Consider the following 26,724-nt stretch of genomic DNA (forward strand, 5'->3'; position numbering starts at 1 on the left):
AGCCGAGGGAAAAATCTGAAAAATTTGAATACCAGTTGCATGCTTAGACATTTAACCAGCATGCACTTGCAAGCGTGGACACAACACCAAAACTCAAGTGCCACATGTGCAACTGATCACAACGAAGGTAGTCAGCAACGCTACATTGTTTCCCCCACTGTAAGCCCACCGGTTAGCACAGCAGCAAATGTTGAGGTGTCGTTGCAAGACCACAGCAGTCAGGGAATCCCACTGTTATATCAACGAAAGACTGATTCTAGGCCATCAGAAAGAAAACCAACTCCATCACCATCATCAACCCTCTCTCAGTCCGCCCTATCCACCGCTACTTCCACCATATGCAGCTCTCAAGTCCAGCTCACCCTCCCAGACACTATGAGTAGGTCAAGAAAGTACTCAGTCTCTCATCCGCGTACACTGGGTTTGAACGCCCACATTGCCAAACTAATCTCGTTTGAGATGATGCCCTTTCGGTTGGTGGAAAGCACAGCTTTCCGCGAACTCATGGCCTATGCAGTACCACGCTATGACCTACCCAGTCGCCACTTCTTCTCTCGCAAAGCCATCCCAGCCCTCCACCATCATGTGAAAGACCGCATTGTCCATGCACTCAAGCAGTCAGTGAGCGGAAAGGTGCACCTCACAACTGATGCATGGTCCAGTCGGCATGGCCAGGGCCGTTACGTGTCCATCACTGCGCACTGGGTTAATGTGGTGGATGCAGGGTCCACAGGGGACAGCGGTGGTGGGACAGTGCTGCCTAGCCCACGGTATAGGAAACAGTTGGCTGTAGGCGTTCGACCCTCCTCCTCCTCCTCCTCCAGAAGCGAAAGCTCGTCCACAGAGCGCAGTCGTACGAGCACTCCATCTGCAGCTGCCACTGTTGCACACGATGTGTCCCCCTATCAAGCAGCTAGTGGAAAGCGTCAGCAGGCTGTGTTGCAGATGATGTGTTTGGGTGACAGACACACCGCCGAGGTGCTGGCCGAGTACTTGAAGCGACAAACTGAGTCATGGCTGGGCAGTGTACATCTTGAGGCAGGCAAGGTAGTTAGTGATAACGGCCGTAATTTTGTGGCAGCCATAGCCCTTTCAAAACTCAGCCACATACCTTGCTTGGCTCACACCTTGAACCTGGTGGTGCAGTGCTTCCTCAAAAATTATCCGGAGTTAACAGCCCTGCTCCAGAAGGTAAGAAGACTGTGCGCGCACATCCACCGGTCGCCTGTACACTCTGTTCGTATGCAGAAGCTGCAGCGATTGCTCCACCTTCCCAACCACCGCCTCATTATCGACATTGCAAAATGGTGGAACTCCACCCTGCACATGGTGGAGCGGCTGTGCGAGCAGAGGCAGGCCATAATGCATTTGTGGGAGGATACACGGCCAGGCACTTTGAGAGCAGACATGGAGTTGACAGGTGTGCAGTGGTCGAAGCTGAAAGACCTTTGTAAAGTTCTTCAGTGTTTTGAGGAATGCACACGGCTGGTAAGCGCAGACGACGCCATCCTAAGCATGAGCATCCCACTTATGCGTCTGCTCATGCAAACTTTGACGCACCTTAAGGAGCAGGCATCTGCAGCCAATGTTGATGAGGAGGAAGAGGAGGAGGGAATCCTTGATGACATTCAGCCAATGTCTGCTCAGGGACCTCTCCCGGACGAGGTGGAGGAAGAAGAGGAGGAGGAGGATGATGATGGGGATGATTACTTAGGGGAGGAGGATGCATCTCGTGGGGCAAGTGAAAATGTTGGCGTGGCAAGGTCTGGTACAGGATTTTTGCGTGACTGGAGGGATGTGGATTTGCCAGAAAGTGCTCCTCCACCCAGCACTCGCAGTGCATCATTGACACCGGGAACATTGGCCCACATGTCAGATTATGCCTTGCGGATCCTAAAAAGGGACCCCCGCATTGCCAAAATGATGAACATTGACGACTACTGGTTGGCCAGCATCCTGGATCCACGCTATAAAGGCAAATTACAAAACATCATGCCACAGGAGAACCTTGACCTAATATTGGCTAATAAACAAGCAACTCTGGTAAATCGGTTGCTTGAGGCATTCCCAGCACACAGCAGCGGTGATGGTTCTCACACGAGCCATACGGGCCGGGGGCAGCTTGGCAGAGGTGTTCGTGGTGCACACAGCAGAAGTGGCATTGGAGACAGGGGTTTCATGACAATGTTGTGGAATGATTTTTCAAATACCGCTCACACAACTGGTAATACTGCATCGATGGAAAGTGACAGGAGACAGCAGTTGTCAACTATGGTTATAAACTACTTTTCCTCCCATATCGATGTTCTCCCACACAGGTCATTCCCCTTTGACTATTGGGCAGCTAAACTGGACACCTGGCCTGAATTGGCCCAATATGCCTTACAGGAGCTCGCTTGCCCAGCTGCAAGTGTGCTATCGGAAAGAGTCTTCAGTGCAGCTGGATCAATCCTGACAGAAAAAAGGACCCGTCTGTCAACCCAAAATGTGGATGATCTAACCTTCATTAAAATGAACCACGCATGGGTTTCCAAGGATTTTGTCCCACCTTCCCCTGATGACACATAGGGTGACAGAAAAATGGCTAGCTTTGGTCCACCTCTTCCTGGTACTTCACCTATTTCGCCTTTTGCATCAGCTGAATGTCCAACATCAACATATGCCACTTTCTAAAACTCCCTAACTGTGCTGCCTCCCCCCCCATGGCCGGGGTCACCACCTAGCGCACGACACCGTGCGAGTGCCGTTGCCCTGGACAGGTGGGTAGGCCGACTCTTGGGCGCGGGCACTGGCACAGGGTCCCTCATAGTGCAATCAAGTGTCTCTGACGGTGGTGGTGCACACCCGCTGTCAGACACACCGCTGTACTATGAGGGGCCCAGTGCCAGTACCGACGCCCACGAGTGGGCCCCCCTTGCTTGGGCAGGGCCCCAGCATTTGCAATCTTTACCTCTCCCTGCTCCTCCGCTGTGTAATCTGGGCCGTCAAATCCATACTGTGCCTGACACCGTCTGAGCCTGCCTCCTGATGTATAGACATATATTTTGAATGTGTACGCTATCCATACATGTTATCCGGGGATACGGTACCCTTTCTAACCTTTGTGCAATCACGTGCAATCCATACTGGGCCTAACACCGTCTGAGCCTGCCTCCTGAGACATATATTTTGAATGTGTACGCTATCCATACATGTTATCTGGGGATACGGTACCCTTTCTAACCTTTGTGCAATCACGTGCAATCCATACTGGGCCTAACACCGTCTGAGCCTGCCTCCTGAGACATATATTTTGAATGTGTACGCTATCCATACATGTTATCCAGGGAAACGGTACCCTTTCTAACCTTTGTGCAGTCACATGCAATCCATACTGGGCCTAACACCGTCTGAGCCTGCCTCCTGAGACATATATTTTGAATGTGTACGCTATCCATACATGTTATCCGGGGATACGGTACCCTTTCTAACCTTTGTGCAATCACGTGCAATCCATACTGGGCCTAACACCGTCTGAGCCTGCCTCCTGAGACATATATTTTGAATGTGTACGCTATCCATACATGTTATCTGGGGATACGGTACCCTTTCTAACCTTTGTGCAATCACGTGCAATCCATACTGGGCCTAACACCGTCTGAGCCTGCCTCCTGAGACATATATTTTGAATGTGTACGCTATCCATACATGTTATCCGGGGAAACGGTACCCTTTCTAACCTTTGTGCAATCACGTGCAATCCATACTGGGCCTAACACCATCTGAGCCTGCCTCCTGAGACATATATTTTGAATGTGTACGCTATCCATACATGTTATCTGGGGATACGGTACCCTTTCTAACCTTTGTGCAATCACGTGCAATCCATACTGGGCCTAACACCGTCTGAGCCTGCCTCCTGAGACATATATTTTGAATGTGTACGCTATCCATACATGTTATCTGGGGATACGGTACCCTTTCTAACCTTTGTGCAATCACGTGCAATCCATACTGGGCCTAACACCGTCTGAGCCTGCCTCCTGAGACATATATTTTGAATGTGTACGCTATCCATACATGTTATCCGGGGATACGGTACCCTTTCTAACCTTTGTGCAATCACGTGCAATCCATACTGGGCCTAACACCGTCTGAGCCTGCCTCCTGAGACATATATTTTGAATGTGTACGCTATCCATACATGTTATCTGGGGATACGGTACCCTTTCTAATCTTTGTGCAATCACGTGCAATCCATACTGGGCCTAACACCGTCTGAGAATGATAGATGGGGCCCACCATACACTGGAACATTCCAAAGGTGGACATCAGACACTGGAGCAGCATTTACAGGGCCCATTATACACTAGAGCATTAGAAATGGGGCCCATTATGTTTGGAGCATTATTGGGGCCCATAAGACAGTAGAGCTTCATCCATGGGGACCAACATATACTGTAGCATTATGTGGAGCTCATCATATACTGTTTCAAACGTTATATGGGACCAATGATTCTGTATGGAGAAATAGATGGGCCTCGTCATGAGATGTAAAAAGTGAGGTATTTTTCATTGTACTATACCGCTATTTCTCTGCCGTATCGGAGCATGATGAGTTGTGGTATGTGTTAAAGGGGCGCTCTTTCGCCCAGGGCACATGAAAACCTGGAGCCAGCCCTCCCCCCCTCAGTCTGTAGCCAAATAACCCCCATTTTTCAGTGCGTAACTTGTATTATGAAGTTAATTAAGATTGACAAGCTTAAGTAAGAAGAATTGATGCTTTTGGCATTCAAATGGGCACTGTTGGTGTGTTTCCTGTCCTCCTCTCACTGCCGACTTTTATTCCCCATTGACTTACATTGGGTTTCGTGTTTCGGGACAACCCCGACTTTTCCCTATAATCGGACGATCTTGCTCGACCCGACTTTTGGAAAAGTCGGGTTTCATGAAACGAAACGCGACCCTAAAAAACCAAAAGTCGCTCAACTCTAGTGATAACGGCTGGAATTTTGTGGCAGCCATAGCCCTTTCAAAACTCAGACACATACCTTGCCTGGCTCACATCTTGAACCTGGTGGTGCAGTGCTTCCTCAATAATTATCTGAAGTTAACAGCCCTGCTCCATAAGGTGCAAAGACTGTGCTCGCACATCCGCCGGTCGCCCGTACACTCCAGTCGTATGCAGGAGCTGCAGCGATTGCTCCACCTTCCCAAACACCGCCTAATTATCGACGTAGCAAGAAGGTGGAACTCCACCCTCCACATGGTTTAGAGGCTGTGCGAACAGAGGCAGACTGTAATGCATTTGTGGGAGGATACACGGGCAGGCAGTTTGAGGGCAGATATGGAGTTGTCTGGTGTGCAGTGGTCGAAGCTGAAAGACCTCTGTAAAGTCCTTCAGTGTTTTGAGGAATGCACATGGCTGGTAAGCGTAGACGATGCCATCATAAGCATGATCATCCCACTTATGCGTCTGCTCATGTAAACTTTGACGCACATTAAGGAGCAGGCGTCTGCTGCTGAGGAGGAAGAGGAGGAGGGAAGCCTTGATGACAATCTGCCATTGTCTGATCATTGAACTCTCCTGGATGACGAGGTGGAGGAAGAAAAGGAAGAGGAGGAGGATGGGGATGATTAATTAGGGGAGGATGATGCTTCTCAGGGGGCAAGAGAAAATGTTGGCGTGGCAAGGTCAGGTACAGGGTTTATGCGCGACTGGAGGGATGTTGATTTGCCAGAAAGTGCTCCTCCACCCGGCACTCGCAGTGCATCATTGACACCTGGAACATTGGCCCACATGTGTGATTATGCCTTGCAGATCCTAAAAAGGGACCCCCGCATTGCCAAAATGATGAACGATGACGACTACTGGTTGGCCAGCATCCTGGATCCACGCTATAAAGGCAAATTCCAAAACATCATGCCACAGGAGAACCTAGAGCTAATATTGGATAACAAAGAAGCAACTCTGGTAAACCGTTTGTATGAGGCATTCCCAGCACACAGCGGCGGTGATGATTCTCTCACGAGCCGTATGGAGCAACATGGAAGAGGTGTTCGTGGTGCACACAGCCGAAGTGGCATTGGACACAGGGGTTTCATGACCATGTTGTGGACTGATATTTCAAGTGCCACTCACACGACTGGTAATACTGCATCGATTGAAAGTGACAGGAGACAGCAGTTGTCAACTATGGTTACAAACTACTTCTCCTCCCATATCGATGTTCACCATCACAGGTCATTCCCCTTTGACTATTGGGTCTGTAAACTGGACACCTGGCCTGAATTGGCACAATATGCCTTACAGGAGCTCGCTTGCCCTGCTGCTAGTGTGCTATCCAAAAGAGTCTTCAGTGCTGCTGGATCAATCCTGACAGAAAAAAGGACCCGTCTGTCGACCCAAAATGTTGATGATCTAACCTTCATTAAAATGAACCATGCATGGGTTTCAAAGGATTTTGTCCCACCTTCTCCTGCTGACACATAGGTTGCCAGAAAAATGGCTCGCTTTTGTCCTCCTCTTCCTCGGACTTCTCCAATTCCTCCATTTGCAGCTGCTGAATGTCTAACATCAACATATGCCATTTTTTCAACCTCCCTAACTAGGCTGCCTCCCCCCAAGGCCGGGGTCACCACCTGGTGCACGCACCCGTGCGAGTGCCGCTGCCCTGGACAGGTGGGTGGGCCCACTCTTGGGTGACGGCACTGGCGCCGGGTCCCTCATACTTCAATCAGGTGTCTCTGATGGTGTGGGTGCACACTCGCCGTCAGACACACCGGCATACTATGAGGGGCCCTGTGCCAGTACCGCCGCCCACGAGTGGCCCCCCTGCTTGTTCAGGATCACAGCACTTGCAAATTTGAAATACTTACCTCTCCCTGCTCCACCGCCGTGACGTCTTCCGCGTTTCCTGACAGCGACATTCTGGTCAGAGAGCGCGATGACATCACGTCTGTACGCCCTCTGCCTAAACAGTCCAAGTGCAAAGAGATGGAAGATGGGGACGACGAGGAGTCCAGACTAGTATAGGGATTCCCTAGCGAGGAGACTTATTTAATTGTTTTAAAGGTTGGGAGCAATTTTTGGGGGGCACTATACACTGAAGTATGATATATGAGGCCCACCATACACTGGAGCATTCCAAAGGTGGACATCAGACACTGGAGCAGCATTTACAGGGCCCATTATACACTGGCGCATTAGAAATGAGGCCCATTGTATATGGAGCATTATTTGGGCCCATAAGGTAGTGGAGCTTCATCTATGGAGACCAATATATACTGTAGCATAATGTGGAGCGCATCATATACTGTATGGAACATTATATGGGACCAATGGTTCTGTATGGAGAAATATATGGGCCTCATTACTCTGTATAGCGCACTATGCGATGGCCATAATACTGTATGGAGTAATGTACAGTCCGTTTTTGGAGGTATTGGAGAATTTAAAATGGATATCAGTCATGTGATGTAAGAAGTGAAGTATTTTTCATTGTACTATACCGCTATTTCTCTGCCATATCAGAGGATCATGAATTGTGGCACATGTTAAAGGAGCCCATTGACACTCTTTGGCCCTGGGCCCACGAAAATCTGGAGCCAGCCCTACCCCCCCACAACCCCCCCCACCAAATAACCCCCAGTTTTCAATGCCTAACTATTATTATAAAGTAACTTAAGGTTGACAAGCTTAAGTAATCAGAATTGATGTTTTTGCCATTAAAATGGGCACTGTAGGGGCGTTTCCTAACCTCCACTCACTGCCGACTTTTCTTCCCCATTGACTTGCATTGGGTTTCGTGTTTCAGTCGGCCTTCGACTTTTCACGATAATCAGCCGATTTCGTTCTACCCGACTTTTGCGAAAGTCGGGTTTCATGAATCCTGACTCGACCCGAAAAAAGGCAAAGTCGCTCATCTCTATTGGTAACTAAGCGGATTGCAGACCCCTGATCCTGTCCACACAACTAGCAGTAGCTGTAGAGCGTACCTACGATGATCCTAGACGCCTTGCCACAGCCGGAGAGCTAACTAAGCCTAAAGCAAGACAGGGGAAATCTAAACTGCCCCGGAGAAGACCCCAAAGGAATAGATAGCCCCCAAACATATATTGTAGGTGAGACAAGATGAAAACACAAATGCAGGCAGAAGAAAAGACTGAGCAAACGATGGGGCCCACACTGACTAGACAGGACAAGAAAGGAAAGACACTGTCTGCAATCACGCAAAAAACCCTGCAAAAAAGTCAAACACGTCTGATGCACACAAACACTGAAGTCGCACGACTTCGCCCCCCACTATATCAGCACTCTGGTATATTCTGAAAGCAAAGCAAAAAGAGACCAATATAAAAGGGGACAAAACAAACTGGCACATAAAGTAACATAAGGGCGGTGATTCAGCACAGCCCCAGCCGGAGCTGGCTGACCCGCACCAAACAGAGATAGACAAAACCAGATCAAATGCAAACAGAATAGCAAATGAACCACTTAGCTGAACATGCAGGGAAAGAGCAGGAGACATCAGACCACAGCAGGAACAGGAAGAAAATCACCAGCAGGGATAGAGGGAGTCAGCTGTCTTAAATCCCAATCAGAAACCCCAGATCTCCAATCGTCTTTCTCATTATCAGTTGGCAAGCCTCTGTCAATCAGATCAACTCCACTACCTCCAGTAACCACCAGAGGGAGCCCAGAAAGAGAACTCTCAATCTGACCAGCTCCACTACCTTCAGTAATCACCAGAGGGAAGCCAGAGAGAGAATTCACAACAGGGGTGTGAGTGAAACTAACAGAAACATTGCTTACAGTGACTATTCAGTTACCTTCAGTTTCCTTCAGGTTCAATTCTGGATTAATTCTGAGCATCACACTTGTATGATGCACACTTCCCTTATATATCCGCGTATAAGCCGACCCCCCTAAATTTGCCACAAAAATCTGCGAAAACTTATTGACTCTCGTATAAGCCTAGGGTGGAAAATGCAGCAGCTACTGGTAAATTTCCAAAATAAAAATAGATACCAATAAAATTAAAATTAATTGAGAAATCAGTAGGTTAAATGTTTTTGAATATCCATATTGAATCAGGAGCCCCATATAATGCTCCATACAGTTCATGATGGCCCCATAAGATGCTCTATACAAAAGACACCCCATATAATGCTGCACTAAGGTTAATAATGGACCCATAAGATGCTCCATAGAATATGCTGCCCCATAAGATGCTCCATGGAATATGCCCCATAAGATGCTCCATAGAATAGGTCCCATATGCTGCCCCATAAGATGCTCCATAGAATATGCCCCCATAAGATGCTCCATAGAATATGCCCCCATAAGATGCTCCATAAAATATGCCCCCATAAGATGCTTCATGCAATAGGCACCCATAAGATGCCCCATAGAATATGCCCCCATAAGATTCTCCATAGAATATGCCCCCATAAGATGCTCTACAGAATAGGCCCCATATGCTGCCCCATAAGATGCTCCATAGAATATGCCCCATCAGATGCTCCATAAAATACCCCCATAAGATGCTCCATACATTATGCCCCCATAAGATGCTCCATAGAATATGCCCCCATAAGATGCTCCACAAAATATGCCCCATAAGATGCTCCATAGAATAGGCACCCATAAGATGCCCCATAGAATATGCCCCCATAAGATTCTCCATAGAATATGCCCCCATAAGATGCTCTACAGAATAGGCCCCATATGCTGCCCCATAAGATGCTCCATAGAATATGCCCCATCAGATGCTCCATAAAATACCCCCATAAGATGCTCCATACATTATGCCCCCATAAGATGCTCCATAGAATATGCCCCCATAAGATGCTCCACAAAATATGCCCCATAAGATGCTCCATAGAATAGGCACCCATAAGATGCTCTATACATTATGCCCCCATAAAATGCCCCATAAGATGCCCCATAAGATGCTCCATACATTATGCCCCATAAGATGCTCCATAAAATATGCCCCCATAAGATGCTCCATAGAATAGGCCCCCATAAGATGCCTCATAGATTATGCCCCCATAAGATGATCCATAGAATAGGCCCCCATAAGATGCCCCATAGAATAGGCCCCCATAAGATGCTCCATATAATATGCCCCCATAAGATGTTCCATAGAATATTCCCCATAAGATGCTACATAGAATAGGCCCCCATAAGATGCTCCGTGCATTATGCCCCCATAAGATGCTCCATACATTATGCCCCCATAAGATGCTCCATAGAATATGCCCCCATAAGATGCTCCATAGAATATGCCCCCATAAGATGCTCCATAGAATATGTCCCATAAGATGCTCCATAGAATATGCCCCCATAAGATGCTCCATAGAATAAGCCCCCATAAGATGCCCCATAGAATATGCCCCCATAAGATGCCCCATAGAATATGCCCCCATAAAATAATCCCCATATGCCGCTGCTGCTGCAAATAAAAAAATGACATATTCACCTCTCCACCGTTGCTGGCTCAGGAACTGGGACCTGAGATATTCACCTGTTCCCGGTCCCACGCTGCTCGCCGCTGTCTGCCACAGCGTCTGTCAATGATGTTCAGTTATCAGAGGGTGTAGCGCACACTAACCACGTCACCGCGCCCTCTGACCTGAACATCACTGAGAGAGGATGCGGCAGGCAGCGGCGCGCAGCATGGGAACGGGGACAGGTGAATATCGCATATACTCACCCCCTCGGCGAGTCTCTGTAGCCCTGTTCTCCCATGGTCTCCGGCGCCTGCCTTCAGCGGTCACGTGGTACCGCTCATTAAAGACATGAATATGAGCATATTCATGTCTTTAATGAGCGGTACCACGTGACCGCTGAAGGCAGGCGCCGGAGACCGTGGGACAAGCAGGGAGGCTGCAGAGACGCGCCGGGGGGTCAGTATGATCTGACACCCCCGCTCCCCCTCCCCCACTGACCCCCTGGCGTATATGACTCGCGTATAAGCCAAGAGGGGGGACTTTCAGCCCAAAAAAATGGGCTGAAAATCTCGGCTTATACGCAAGTATATACGGTATGTTATACACACTGCAGACTGAAGTCTTGGCAGACAGGGTCTGCAATATATTTGCTAGAAAGTGTATTCTTGTGAGAAGCAGAGCGGACTGGTCTGTGCTCTTCTTGGTCAGATAATTAAGAATGAGCCAGATGCATGTGATCAAGGGAGTGTAAGCAAGCTCATAAATAACATTGTCCGTCATACAAGGTAATGCTGTAGCCATGTTGGCTACTGGCATTAATGTGATTGGTAGGCCGCATCATGTCAAGAGGTTGTGATGACACAGCATTTAATCCTTATTATTCAAATGTCTATTTTAAGTAAACCAGGAGGCATAGACTGTTATCTTTATGTTGACTCTTCTTATAGGTTGAATTGATATTTGTAAATTGATGAATGGTTGTTATTTTCTTCTTACATCAGCAAATACAGTTTATAGTACTGTTATCTTTGCAAAACAGGGATGCAGGGTCACTGATGTGTGCCAAAGATTTCATCACTACTAATTGTTTGGTGGCTTATCTAAGTGGGGAAAAAAAATTCCAAAGCTTGTTAGAAAAAAAATTTACGCCCTTTCAAATACCCATAGCATCTCCATTTTTCTTGATCTCTGGTTGGGTAAGGGCTTATTTTTTGCGTGCCGTGATGACGTTTTTAAATATACTATTTTGGTGCAAATACAATCTTTTGATTGCCCGTTATCACATATTAATGCGATGATGAGGCAACCAAAAAAACATAATTCTGACATTTTGACTTTTCTCTTGTTGCGCCATTTAGCGATCGTTTTTTTTTTTTTATATTGGAGATGAGGCGATTCTGAAAGCTTCTATACCAAATCTGTGCATATTTGATTTTTTATTGTTTTATTTAGAATGGAGCAAAAGGGGGGTGATTTGAACTTTTATTTTTTTTTAATTTTTAAAAACATTTTTTTATTTTACTTTTGGCAGTCTTTAATAGTCACCATGGGAGACTAGAAGCTGCCATAACCCGATCAGCTCTGCTACATATAGATGATGTCGGAAAGAGGTTAGCCTGTCTTTTTCTCAGCTCCTCTCAGCTGATTTATGGCTACAAACTTTATTAAAAAATGAATGTGTTGGAAAATAAAGAGCTTGTAAGATCAAAATGCTGCAAATCTTCCCAATTGCAAAAATGATTTTTAATCCCAAATTGCATGCATTTAAGGAAAAGAATGAATTCCTAAAAATGGCCAACTACTTTATTGACATGCTGCTTTAAAAGCAAAGGGCGGTCACGCCAAATATTGATTTGATTTACATATTTCGCCTTTATCCATTCACTTTGTTATGCTAAATGACAAAGATGAAATATTTCCACATCTGTACCTTACGTTGCAGCATTTTTCTTCACCTGCCTGTACGGTATACATACACACGCGTACACATACACATAATTGTTCCAAATTATTTTAGTTGGCTACTGGGTCTACATATAAATAAACTGAAACATAGAAATATGTATAAAGGATTTTGAAATACTTTGTACTGAGAACATTATTGTGTCAATGCGCATACGTTTTACTAATGGAATTTTTTTTAAATTCGTTTCTAACACGGAAAGTCTAAGTTATAATAAGGAGAACATGCCGCTGTTACCTTGAGCACTGGATGATGCACCGCTTCCTATTGTGGGTTTTCGTGCTGCCTCCGGTGGTGCTGGGTTATCAGAATTGAAATGACTTTGCCCTCTTTGTTTTTTTTTAACACTGGGTTCAAATACTATGTACACATCGTCCTCAGTGGAAGCGATTAGCAATGGCTCTTCATCATGTTCATGATCCTTCTCTTCATCTGAGTATTCAACCAGTTCATCTCGAGACTCAATTTCACTGTCATCTGTTCTTACTTCTGTGACAATAAAAGTAGACACATTCATATACAACTGAACATTGCTAATGTTAGCAGCACATTCAATTGAACATAATAGCCAATCGTTCTGACCCAAAGTCAAAGATTTTTGGAACAGACATAATTTTTGCAGAGATATGTAACATAATGCTTGCTTTTGATCTTCTTGAATCATATTTTCATTATCTAGTCTATTATTTCTAAACACTGTTTTTCGGTGATTGCTTTGTAACCCCGTTCATACGGCACCCACACACACAAATGATACACCATTTGAAAGGTAAACTTGCCCCCTTCAGCAGGAAAATAGCCAAACAGACCTCACATCCACGATTTTATCACAAAATACAGTTTAAACATTAATTTTCATAAACCTGCAGTAAGGAAAAATGACCTGCAGGTGGCACCACAGTACCCCAAAGCACACTACCAACTCATTTGTATACATGCACTGCTTTTTTGGGGATGACTTTGCTCCACACACACACATGATACCCCATTTGACAGGTAAACTTTCTCCCTTCAGCAAGAAAACAGCCAAACAAACCACACATTCACGATTTTATCACTAAATACAGTTTAAACATTCATTTTCATAAACCTGCAGAAAGACACAATGACCTGCAGGTGGCATCTAAACCGGAAAAAAATTTTTGGCCTCTACTTATCAAAACAATTTATTGTATTACCAATCTACATATATAAATACCTGCCTGTGTTCATCAGCTCATGAAATACATTTACATTTGACCAGCTTGCTTTTTCTGAAATTGTCTGCGCCCCTGATGAGCAATGTGCAAAAATTTTGCATGGGCCAAGCTAGTATTTTATATTTGCAGGAGAATGAAAAGCATTTTGAACGGAAATCTTCTAAAAACCCAACTTGTAAAAACAAAACATATCTAAGTTCCAATTACCTGCACCCCCCTTGCTCAATTTCAAGGAAGGTACTTCACTGTACAGCTTTTTTTTAAATCAGTTTTACCCTCCAAAGCCACTCATTTAATCAACATTTAGATTTGTGTTTTCCCGCTAGTTTAACCAAGTGCAAAGGGCAACATAGAGTAGAGACAGTACACCTGATTAACTGTTCTTTTATGAAGACTATATTGTAAGTGACACACCATTGAAATCAGACAGGGCAGCATAACGTTCAGACAGATTCCTCATAAACTCAGAGCTTACATTTCTAAAAAAAAAATAATGTAAGTAGGGAAAATTCTCATTAGCCCTCCTCATTCAGTTACTAGCATTAAAGGGGTATTCCCATATTCAAGAATCTATCCCAATATATATTAGATGTAATAATAATAATAACAGTAAACACCTCCAATTAGAAATGTAGCATAGTTCTCATAATTCGATATATAGCTTACACCATATGCACGGCATTGCAGTAGCTTAGATATCCATGGTTACAACCATGAACAGCTAAATAACTGTCACTATGTGAGTGGTTGTAGCCATAGATACCTAAGTTGCTGCAATACCCTGCACTTGGGGTAAGAGACATAGCAAATCAGAACTATACTACATTTCTAAATGAAGGTATTTGCCAACAATATTATTATTACACCTACTACATATTGGGATAGGATCTTTGAGATTGGGATACCCCTTTAACATCAGAGCAAAGATTTCATCACTACTAATTGTTTGGTGGCTTCTACCACTTTAAGGCTAAGTGCACACGTTGCGGAATTGCTGCGGAAATTTCCACGGGAGTTCTGCAACTCCCTGCCGCGGGAAATACGCTAGAATTCCGCTTGTGTAATTACCCCGTATTTCCCGCATTTTAACTAGCGTTTTGCAAGCGTAATTAGCTTGCAGAATGCTAGCGTTTTCCAAGTGATCTGTAGCATCTCTTGGAAAACTGATTGACAGGTTGGTCCCACGCAGCGTTCCCGATCCTCACGATGCTCCCAGCAAGTCCCGTTCCCAGCAATGCCTTGCGACAATGACTTTTGATGACATAGTGGTCTTGCGAGACCGCTAGGGTATCGCAAGACCGCAACTTCATTAAAGGTCATTGTCGCAAGGCATTGCTGGGAACGGTACTTGCCGGGAGCATCGCTGAGGCCTGGGGACGCTTTGTGGGATGCCGGAAGGTGAGAAAAACACCATTTCTTATTTTAATTCTTTTTTACAAGGATATGGTACCCAGCGCCTGGAGGAGAATCTCCTCTCCTCCAGACCCTGGGTACCATCCTCACATTTTCCGCTTACTTTGCACATGGGCGCCATAGCCACATGCGGAAAGTAAGCAGAAAAATGCTGTCCTATGTGTGTGGAATTCCCGTGAATTCCTCACAAAGAATGAGCATGCTGCATATTTTTCCGCCATGCGATTTTGCCACAGAAAAATATGCAGCATTAGCAAAGCATGTGCGGAATGCCAGTGAATACAATGGCTTGCTTATTTTATGCGCTTTTGCAGTGTTTTCGGCAAAAACGCATAAAATCCACAGGAATTCCGGATGTGTGAACACAGCCTAAAAATCATTATAGAGAATTTTGCATTCTCGCAGCCAGACCAGTAGTTATCTATTAGATAGCATAAATCTCTCCAAGGACAATGTGATCAGCTACAAAAGAATGAAAAAAAACGTAGTCATGATAATCATCACATGCACCAACTTAACCATTCACTTGAATTAGTCAAATGGAGTGGAAAATAGTAAAGTTTTGACTCTGACCTTTTATTCTGACAGGGTCTATCTTTTTGCCAGACAGAGTGCTCAGTCAGGAGCTGAACAGGAAGTGAACCTTACCTTTGAAGGAATTTGCTACACTCAGTTTCCTCCTAAACAACTTTATTTTATGAACATTATTGAACAAATCTACACTGTCTGAATTTATTTTAACATTTCAAAAAATGTAGCATGTGGAAGACTATTACCCATAATTGAAGACTTGGATTTCTCAATCCAGACTCATTTCATTTTATAAAATTACATTTTCTGCCTGATACTATCAATCATTACATTATAACAAACAGAGGCTGGACAGACATCTGTCTGGGATGATTTAGTGAATCCTGCCTTGAGCAGGGGGTTGGACCAGATGGCCCAGGAGATCCCTTCCAACTCTACCATTCTATGAACAATATCAGCAAAGCAAAGCATGTACAGTTGTGCTCAAAAGTTTACATACCCGGCAGAATTTTTGCTTTCTTGGCCTTTTTTCAGAGAATATGAATGATAACAGCAAAACTTTTTCTCCACTCATGGATAGTGGTTTGGTCATAGAATCATAGAATCATAGAATCGTAGAGTTGGAAGGGACCTCCTGGGCCATCTGGTCCAACCCCCTGATAAAAGCAGGATTCACTAAATCATCCCAGTCAGATGTCTGTCCAGCTTCTGATGAAGCCATTTATTGTCAAACTACTGTGTTTTCTCTTTTCAAATCATAATGACAACCCAAAACATCTAAAATGACCTTGATCAAAAGTTTACATACCCAATTTCTTAATACCGTGTATTGCCCCCTCTAACACCAATGACAGCTTGAAGTCTTTTGTGGCATTTGTAGATGAGATTCTTTATTTTCTCAGAATGTAAAGCTGCTCACTCTTCTTGGCAAAAAGCATCCAAGGTCTGTAAATTCCTGGGATGTCTAGCATGAACTGCATTCTTGAGATCTTCCAGAGTGGCTCTGTAAGGGGGTGATGAGGAAAAAGAGCCTGAAAGGGGTTTCCTCTCCTGCTCCATATCTGGAACCACCTAGTCAGACAGCAGGGTTGCCGGGAGGAAGGCATTCTGGTCCGGACCAACTGAACCATGTGACTGTGGAGGGCTGTGACAAGGGAGAAGGGGTGCTGGACAGGAAGCTGTGCATGGGAAGGACGCGAAAGCAGAGTGCGCCAGACAGAGAGCAGAGCATGCCAGACAGAGAGCAGGCTGCAGCACCGTGCTCCCAGAGAGAGGGAACGCCCCGTCAAAGGACTGGGACTGAAGGATAATACGTTGAGAGCTCTGTATGTGAGTACGTGGACTCGGTAGCCTCCGTGACCAGAGGAGACTTTCTCCCTGACAGTGCAGAGACAGTGACCCAAGCACGCAGTCCCTGTGACCGCAGTTATAAGCCAGAGCCCCTGAGAGTGGTAAAGAGACTTCATAGTGTGCGCGGCATCGTTCCTGTGGAGAGACAGACGGGGTATCACACAGAGACTCAGAGCAGGGGAGATTCAGGTTCGCATCGTCTCCCTGCTCCTTGCCTTAACCCCTGAGGCCCCAACTTCATCCAGAGGAGAGACTGTAGAGATTGCAAGCGCCGCTGTTGTCGGTTCCAATATGGGAGAAGGAGACCTGTTGTGAATTCGCTTTCTGGCCTACCTCTGGTTACTGCTGAAAGTGGTGGAGCTGGTCAGGTTGGCGGAGGGGTTGCGAGTTCTCTTTCTGGGCTCCCTCTGGTTGTTACTGGAGGTAATGGAGCTGATCTGATTAACAGAGACTTGCCACCTGATAATGAGGACAATGATTGGAGATCTGGGGTTTCAGACTGGATTAAAGACAGGTGACTCCCTCTATCCCTGCTGGTGATTTTTTCCTGCCTCCTGAGGTCTTAGTTTCCAGTTCAGTCCCTGCATGCTCAGCTAAGTGTTCTTTTGCTATTCTGTTCACATTTGATCTGGTTTTTTCTATTTCAGTTTTGTGTGGGTCAGCCAGCTTTGGCTGGGGCTGTGCTTAATCACCATCCATATTTTACTGCTTGTGCCAGTTTGTTTTTGTCCCTTATTAGATTGGCCTGTTTTTGCTCTGCTTTCAGAATATACCAGAGTGCTGATATAGTGGGCGAAGTCTGGCGACTTCAGTATTTTTGCATCAGACGTGTTGGACCTTTTTGCAGAGTTTTCTGCGTGATTGCAGACAGTGTCTTTCCTTTCCTGTCCTGTCTAGTCAGTGTGGGCCCCATCATTTGCTCAGTCTATTTTCCTACCTGCATTTGTGTTTTCATCTTGTCTCACCGACAATATATGTTTGGGGGCTATCTATTCCTTTGGGGTCTGCTCAGGGGCAGTTTAGATTTTCCCTTTCTTGCTTTAGGCTTAGTTAGCTCTCTGTGTTATGAATGAGTCACCGTAGGAAGCAAAAACAGAAATACTAGCTAAGTCCAGAAAACCAGAGAAGTTGGAAGCTATCAGATTGTAGACCCCTGAACCTATCAACAACAACTAGCAGTAGCCGTGGGGGGTTCCTACGGTGCCCTAGACCCCTCAATCACAGCCGGAGAACTAAATAGCCTAAAGACAGAAAGGGAAATCTAAACTGCCCCAGAGCAGACCCCAAAGCAATAGGCAGCCCCCAACATATAATGACGGTGAAGCAAGATGAAAAAACACTCACACAGATAGAAAGATAGGCTGAGCAAATGATGGGGCCAAAGCTAACTAAATAGGACAGGATAGAAAAGCTGCTGTCTGCAATCCGCCAAAACCCTATCAAAACAAGAGCCAACAGACTGATAGGGAAAAAAGCCCTGAAGACGCTAGGCTTCAAAAAGACTATATCAGTACTCAGGTATTTTCTGAAGACAGAGCAAAAAGGAATTCAGCTCACCCCAGCAGGGAATGGCAGAAATCCAGAAAAACAAGGCAAAACAAAACCAAAACACAAATGCAAAAAGCAGAGCAGAAAACTTAGCTTTTGAGGAGCAGGAATCAGACTGGTCTCCTAGAATCCCTCTGAGAAATCACCAGCAAGGCAGAAGGGCGTCGGCTGCCTTATATCCAGTCAGCAATTCCAGTCACCCAGTCATCATCATCCTGCTCAGGTGCTAGGTAATCAGTCTCACTACCTTCCTTCACCAGAAGAGGGAGTTCATCAGACCTCAATGGTGAAGGGGAAAATGAACTCACAACAGTACCTCCCCCTTGAGGAGGGGTCACCGAACCCTCATCCACGCCACCAGGGCGATCAGGGTGAGCCCGATGAAAGGCACGCACCAATCTTTTGGCATGAATATCAGAGGCAGAGACCCAGGAATTATCCTCCTGACCATAACCCTTCCACTTGGCTCCACCTGCCCTGAAGAAAATCGAGGATGAAACCCAAAGTTACAAAAAAAAGGTGACATCAAAGTGGCAGAACCAGCTCTATTATTTAAAGCAAATTCGGCCAAGGGCAAAAATGAAACCCAATCATCCTGATCAGCGGAAATAAAACATCTCAAATACGACTCCAAGGTCTGGTTTGTTCTCTCCGTCTGCCCATTGGTCTGAGGGTGAAAAGCAGAGGAGAAGGACAACTGAATTCCCAGCTTGGAACAGGAAGTCCTCCAAAATCTAGACACAAACTGAACTCCTCTGTCAGATACAATGTTCTCAGGGATCCCGTGCAAGCGAACCACCTGTTGCAAAAACAGGGGCACCAACTCAGAGGAAGATGGCAACTTAGGGAGTGGTACAAGATGAACCATCTTAGAGAACCTATCACAAATCACCCAAATAACAGTCATTCTCTGAGAGACAGGCATATCAGAAATGAAATCCATTGAAATATGGGTCCATGGCCTCTTGGGGACCGGCAAAGGCATCAACAACCCACTAGAACGAGAACAAGGTTTAGACCAGGAGCAAGTCTCACAGGACTGCACAAAATTCCTGACATCATGAGACAAGGCGGGCCACCAAAAAGACCGACTCACCAGATCTCTAGTACCAAAAATACCTGGATGACCAGCCAATGCAGAGCAATGAACTTCAGACATCACTCTCTTCTTCCACTGGTCAGGAACATACAACTTTCCACTGCGACAACGCTCAGGTTTGTCCTTCTGGAACTCTTCCAGAGCACGTCTCAAATCGGGCGAGATGGCAGAAAGAACTACCCCTTCGCCTAAGATGGTAGCAGGCTTGGTCACCACAGGAGAATCAGCAAAGAAGCTCCTAGAGAGAGCATCAGCCTTGACATTCTTAGTGCCAGGAAGAAAAGAGGCCACAAAATCAAAATGTGTAAAAAACAAGGCCCACCTAGCCTGTCTAGTGTTCAACGTTTGGCCGACTCCAGGTAAATCAAATTCTTGTGGTCAGTGAGGACCACGACTTGATGTTTAGCTCCCTCCAACCAATGTCTCCACTCCTCAAATGCCCATTTCATGGCTAACAGTTCCCGATTCCCCACATCATAGTTACGTTCAGATGGAGAGAACTTTCGGCAAAAGAAAGCACAGGGATTTATTTTAGATGTTACAGGATCCTTTTGGGACAAAACAGCTCCTGCACCAATCTCAGAAGCGTCCACCTCTACCTGGAACGGGAGTGAGACATCAGGTTGCCGCAAAACCGGGGCAGAAGTGAATCTTCGCTTCAGCTCCTGAAAGGAAGAAACAGCCTCCGGAGACCAATTCAACACATCAGCACCCTTCTTAGTCAGATCAGTCAATGGCTTGGCAATACTAGAAAATTTTGCTATAAATTTACGATAAAAATTAGCAAAACCCAAAAACTTCTGGAGGGCCTTCAAGGAAGTGGGCTGAACCCAATCATAAATGGCCTGTACCTTGGCCGGGTCCATTTCAATAGTTGACGGAGACAAAATAAATCCCAAAAATGAAATCCTCTGTACCCCAAAAAGGCATTTCGATCCTTTGACATACACGGAGATCTCCCTCAAGATCCGGAACACAGTCCGAACATGTTCCACATGAGAATCCCAATCCTTGGAGAAGATCAAAATATCATCCAGATAGATAATCAAAAATGTATCTACAAAGTCTCAGAAAATGTCATTCATGAATCACTGGAAGACAGAAGGGGCATTAGTAAGCCCAAAAGGCATCACCAGGTACTCAAAATGTCCTTCCGGAGTATTAAACGCCGTCTTCCATTCATCCCCATGCTTAATGCGGATAAGATTATACGCCCCCCTGAGGTCAAGCTTGGTAAACCAGCAAGCACCTTTAACTCTGGAGAATAGATCCGAAATCAGGGGTAACGGATACTGATATTTAATAGTAATTTTGTTGAGGGCACGATAATCAATACAAGGCCTTAATGAACCATCCTTTATGACCCTTCTCCAACGCCTCCTTAATATAGGATCGCATAGCCTCATGCTCGGGTACAGATAAATTGAAGAGCCGACCCTTGGGAAATTTACACCCCGGGCTCAGTTCAATTGCACAGTCATAACTCCTATGAGGAGGCAAAGACACAGACTCATTCTCACTAATGACATCATAAAAGTCCGCCAAATAGTCAGGAACATCATGCGACTGAGGAGAGGTGGAAAAACCGGAGCCTCACAAAAGGCACACCGACAACCCTAACTCACCACAGACACAGATTTCCAATCCAAAACTGGATTATGAATTTGCAACCAGGGAAACCCCAGAACAATGGTATCATGCAAATTATGCAACACCAAAATCTGCAATTTTCTTGATGGTCTGGGGCGACCCGCATTACCACCTGGGTCCAAAACTGAGGTTTATTTTTCGCCAAAGGCGTAGCATCAATCCCCCTCAAAGGGATAGGCGTCCGCAGAGGTGTCATCAGAAATTCACAACGTTTAGCAAAATCCAAGTCCATTAGGTTCAGGGCTGCTCCCGAATCCACAAAAGCCTTGGCGGAAAATGTGGACAGGGAGCAGATCAGAGTAATTGCCAGAAGAAACTTAGGTTGAACACCACCCACAGAAAACGTGTGTGCAAAACGTTTCTCTTGTTTAGGACAGACAGAAATAATATGCGAGGAATCTCCACAAAAAAACACAGCTTATTACGCCTTCTGAACTCCTGACGTTGCTCCCTGGACAAAAATCACATTGCATAGGTTCAGACACTTGTTCAACAGGTGGCAACACCTCTCGTGCAGTCCTGCGTTCACGTAAACGCCGATCAACCTGAATGGCTAATGACATAGAATCGTCAAGACCAGAGGGAACAGGAAATCCCACCATAGTATCTTTTACGGCTTCTGACAAACCCTTCCGAAAGAGAGCTGCCAAGGCATTATCATTCCAGGTAGTAAGGACCGCCTACTTTCGGAATTTTTGACAGTACAATTCTGCAGAATCTCGACCCTGGCTCAATGCCAACAGGGTCTTTTCAGCCTGATCAGTAGCATTAGGTTCGTCATACAACAACCCCAAGGCTTGAAAAAATGCGTTCACATTAGTCAGAATAGGATCATCTGGTTTCAAAGAAAACGCCCAATCCTGGGGATCGCCACGCAGCAAAGAGATGACAATCTTAACCTGCTGCGCAGAGCTTCCTAACGAGTTAGGCTTCAAGGCAAAAAATAATTTACAATTATTTTTGAAATTCAAAAATTTAGACCGATCCCCAAAAATCACATCAGGAGTAGGGATCTTTGGTTCAGCAGCATGTGAATGAGCAAGGTAGGCGGAAATTCCCCGCACTTCCGCAGCGAGCTGCTCCACACGATCAGACAATTGCTTTATCTCCATTGAGAGAAAAAAAAATTCCCCCTACGGCCTCAGAGATATAGAGGAAAAAATATACACACTTTTTTTTTTTTACAATTCTTTCCTGCTATTGAGTACCCTAGGATCTGCGGTATGGCTGGTGATTCTGTTATGAATGAGTAACTGTAGGAGGCAAAAACAGAAATACTAGCTAAGTCCAGAAAACCAGAGAAGTTGGAAGCTATCGGATTGCAGACCCCTGAACCTATCAACAACAACTAGCAGTATCCGTGGGGGGTTCCTACGGTGCCCTAGACCCCTCAATCACAGCCGGAGAACTAAATAGCCTAAAGACAGAAAGGGAAATCTAAACTGCCCCAGAGCAGACCCCAAAGCAATAGGCAGCCCCCAACATATAATGACGGTGAAGCAAGATGAAAAAACACTCACACAGATAGAAAGATAGGCTGAGCAAATGATGGGGCCAAAGCTAACTAATTAGGACAGGATAGAAAAGCTGCTGTCTGCAATCCGCCAAAACCCTATCAAAACAAGAGCCAACAGACTGATAGGGAAAAAAGCCTTGAAGACGCTAGGCTTCAAAAAGACTATATCAGTACTCAGGTATTTTTTGAAGACAGAGCAAAAAGGAATTCAGCTCACCCCTGCAGGGAATGGCAGAAATCCAGAAAAACAAGGCAAAACAAAACCAAAACACAAATGCAAAAAGCAGAACAGAAAACTTAGCTTTTGAGGAGCAGGAATCAGACTGGTCTCCTAGAATCCCTCAGGGAAATCACCAGCAAGGCAGAAGGGCGTCGGCTACCTTATATCCAGTCAGCAATTCCAGCCACCCAGTCATCATCATCCTGCTCAGGTGCTTGGTAATCAGCCTCACTACCTTCCTTCTCCAGAAGAGGGAGTTCATCAGACCTCAATGGTGAAGGGGAAAATGAACTCACAACATCTCCGGCTGTGCCAAGGCATCTAGGATCATCGTAGGCATGCTCCATGGCTACTGCTAGTTGTGTGGATAGGATCAGGGGTCTGCAATCTGCTTAGTTACCATCCTTTGTGGTTTTCTGTGGCTTAGCTTGGGCTTGCTCTCCTCCTCGGTGACCCAATCATAACAGAATCACCAGCCAAACCGCAGACTCTAGGGTACTCAAAAAAAGGAAAGAATTGTAAAAAAAAAAAAAAGTGTCAGATTTTTTAATATATTTTTTTCCTCTTTTTCTCTGGGGACATAGCAGGATTTTTTTTCTTTAATGGAGATTAAGCAATTGTCTGATTGTGTTGAGCAGCTCGCTGCTGAAGTGCGTGGAATTTCTGCCTATCTCGCTCAAGGAGTTCATCAGACCTCAATGGTGAAGGGGAAAATGAACTCACGACATCTCCGGCTGTGCCAAGGCATCTAGGATCATCGTAGGCATGCTCCATGGCTACTGCTAGTTGTGTGGATAGGATCAGGGGTCTGCAATCTGCTTAGTTACCATCCTTTCTGGTTTTCTGTGGCTTAGCTTGGGCTTGCTCTCCTCCTCGGTGACCCAATCATAACAGAATCACCAGCCAAACCGCAGACTCTAGGGTACTCAAAAAAAGGAAAGAATTGTAAAAAAAAAAAAAAAGTGTCAGATTTTTTAATATATTTTTTTCCTCTTTTTCTCTGGGGACATAGGAGGATTTTTTTTCTTCAATGGAGATTAAGCAATTGTCTGATTGTGTTGAGCAGCTCGCTGCTGAAGTGCGTGGAATTTCTGCCTATCTCGCTCAATCAGCTGCTGTTGAACCAAAAATCCCTACTCCTGATGTGTTTTCAGGGGATCGGTCTAAATTTTTGAATTTTAAAAATATTTGTAAACTAATTCTTGCCTTGAAGCCTAACTCATCGGGTAGCTCTGTGCAGCAGGTTAAAATTGTCATCTCCTTGCTGCACGGCGATCCCCAGGATGTGGACACATTTTTTCAAGCCTTGGGGTTGTTGTATGATGAACCTAATGCTATTGATCAAGCTGAGAAAACCTTATTGGCAATGAACCAGGGTCAGGATTTTGCAGAGTTATATTGTCAAAAATTCCAAAAGTGGGCGGCCCATACTAAACGGAATAACGATGCTCAAGCAGCTCTCTTTCAGAAGGGTTTGTCAGAAACCGTAAAAGATGCTATGGTGGGATTTCCTGTTCCCTCTGGTCTTAACGATTCTATGTCATTGGCCATTCAAGTTGATTGGCGTTTACGTGAACGTAAAACTACACAAGAGGCGTTGCCGCCTTTTGAAGGAACTTCTGAACCCATGCAATGTGATAGGGTTTTGTCTAGGGCGCAACGTCAGGAGTTTAGAAGGCGCAATAAGCTGTGTTTTTTCTGTGAAGACGCCTCTCATACTATTTCAGTCTGCCCTAAACGAGAAAAGCGTTTTTCTCACATATTTGCCATGGGCAGTGTACAGCCTAAGTTCCTTTTGGCAATTACTCTGATCTGCTCCTTGTCTACATTTTCCGCTAAGGCTTTTGTAGATTCAGGAGTAGGTTTGAATCTGATGGATTTAGACTTTTGCTAAACTTTGTGGTTTTCCCATGATACCTCGGCAGACTCCTATCCCTTTGAGGGGTATTGATGCTACTCCTTTGGTGGAGAATAAACCCCAGTTTTGGACCCAGGTGATAATGCGGGTTGCCCCGGACCACCAAGAAAATTGTAAATTTTTGGTGTTGCACAATTTGCATGATACTATTGTTCTGGGTTTTCCTTGGTTGCAGACTCATAATCCTGTTTTGGATTGGAAATCTGTGACTGTGGTGAGTTGGGGTTGTCAGTGTGTTCTTAGTGACACTCCTGTTTTCTCCACCTCTCCCCATGATATTCCTGACTATTTGGCTGATTTTTCTGATGTATTCAGTGAGAGTAAGTCTGCATCTTTGCCTCCTCATAGGAGTTATGACTGTGCAATTGAGTTAATGCACAGGTGTAAATTTCCCAAGGGTTGGCTTTTCAACTTATCGGTACCCGAACATGATGCTATGCGATCTTACATCAAGGAGTCATGGGAGAAGGGTCATATTAGACCACCCTCTTCACCTTTAGGTGCTGTTTTTTTCTTTTTTGTGGCCAAGAAAGATGGTTCATTAAGGCCTTGTATTGACTATCATTCAGTTAACAAAATCAGTGTTAAATATCAGTACCCGTTACCCCTGATTTCTGATTTATTTTCCAGAGTTAAAAGTGCCTGTTGGTTTACCAAGCTTTACCTCAGGGGGGCGTATAATCTTATTCACATCAAGCATGGGGATGAATGGAAGATGACGTTTAATACTTTGGAGGGACATTTTGAGTACCTGGTGATGCCTTTTGGGCTCACTAATGCCCCTTCTGTCTTCCAATCTTTTATGAACGATATTTTCCAGGACTTTGTGGATAAGTTTTCGATCATTTATCTGGATGATATTTTGATCTTTTCCAGTGATTGGGATTCTCATGTGGAACATGTCCAGACTGTTTTCCGGATTTTGAGGGAAAATTCCCTGTATGTTAAGGGATCGAAGTGCCTCTTTGGTGTACAGAGGATTTCATTTTTGGGATTCATTTTGTCCCCATCGGCTATTGAAATGGACCCGGCCAAGGTACAGGCCATATATTTATTCAGGTGGAGGTAGATGCTTCTGAGATTGGTGCAGGAGCCGTTTTGCCCCAAAAAGATCCGGTGACTTCTAAAATGAATCTCTGTGCCTTCTTTTCTCGAAAATTCTCCCCATCTGAACGTAACTATGACGTGGTGAATCGGGAATTGTTGGCCATGAAATGGGCATTTGAAGAGTGGAGACATTAGTTGGAGGGAGCTAGACATCAAGTTGTGGTCCTCACCGACCACAAGAATTTGATTTAATTTGAATCAGCCAAACGCTTGAATCCTAGACAGGCTAGGTGGGCCTTGTTTTTCAGGTGTTTTAATTTTGTGGTCTCTTTTCTTCCAGGCACTAAGAATGTTAAAGTGGACGCCCTTTCTAGGATTTTCTTTGCGGATTCTCTTATTGTGACCGAGCCTTCTACTATTCTAAATGAGGGTGTAGTTCTTTCCGCCATCTCACCCGATTTGAGATGTGCCCTGAAGGAATTTCAGGAGCACAAACCTGAACGTTGCCCTATGGGAAAATTGTATGTCCCTGACCAGTGGAGGAAGAGAGTAATGTCTGAAATCCATTGCTCCGCGTTGGCTGGTCATCCAGGTATTTTTGGTACCAGAGATTTGGTGAGTCAGTCTTTTTGGTGGCCTGCCTTATCTTGTGATGTCAGGAATTTTGTGCAGTCCTGTGGGACTTGTTCTCGGTCTAAACCCTGTTCTCATTCTAGTGGTTTGTTGATGCCCCTCCCGGTGCCCAAGAGGCCATGGACCCATATCGCAATGGATTTTATTTCCGATCTTCCTGTCTCTCAGAGAATGATTGTTATCTGGGTGATTTGTGATAG

General features: G+C 45.2%; 1 protein-coding gene across 2 annotated transcripts in view; it reads right to left on the reverse strand.

Moving 5' to 3' along the window:
* Window positions 1-26,724, reverse strand: part of BANK1 (B cell scaffold protein with ankyrin repeats 1) — a 1,011,739-nt gene that overhangs the window by 193,336 nt on the left and 791,679 nt on the right. For both annotated transcript variants that reach the window (XM_073589285.1, XM_073589294.1), the window contains one exon: window positions 12,638-12,889. In XM_073589285.1, coding sequence (XP_073445386.1) covers window positions 12,638-12,889 — 252 coding nt within the window. The remainder of the gene's footprint in view (window positions 1-12,637; window positions 12,890-26,724) is intronic.

Source organism: Dendrobates tinctorius, unplaced genomic scaffold (genome assembly GCF_039654945.1).
Source record: "Dendrobates tinctorius isolate UK_male_01 unplaced genomic scaffold, ASM3965494v1 ptg000011l, whole genome shotgun sequence".
Taxonomy (NCBI): Eukaryota; Metazoa; Chordata; class Amphibia; order Anura; family Dendrobatidae; genus Dendrobates; species Dendrobates tinctorius.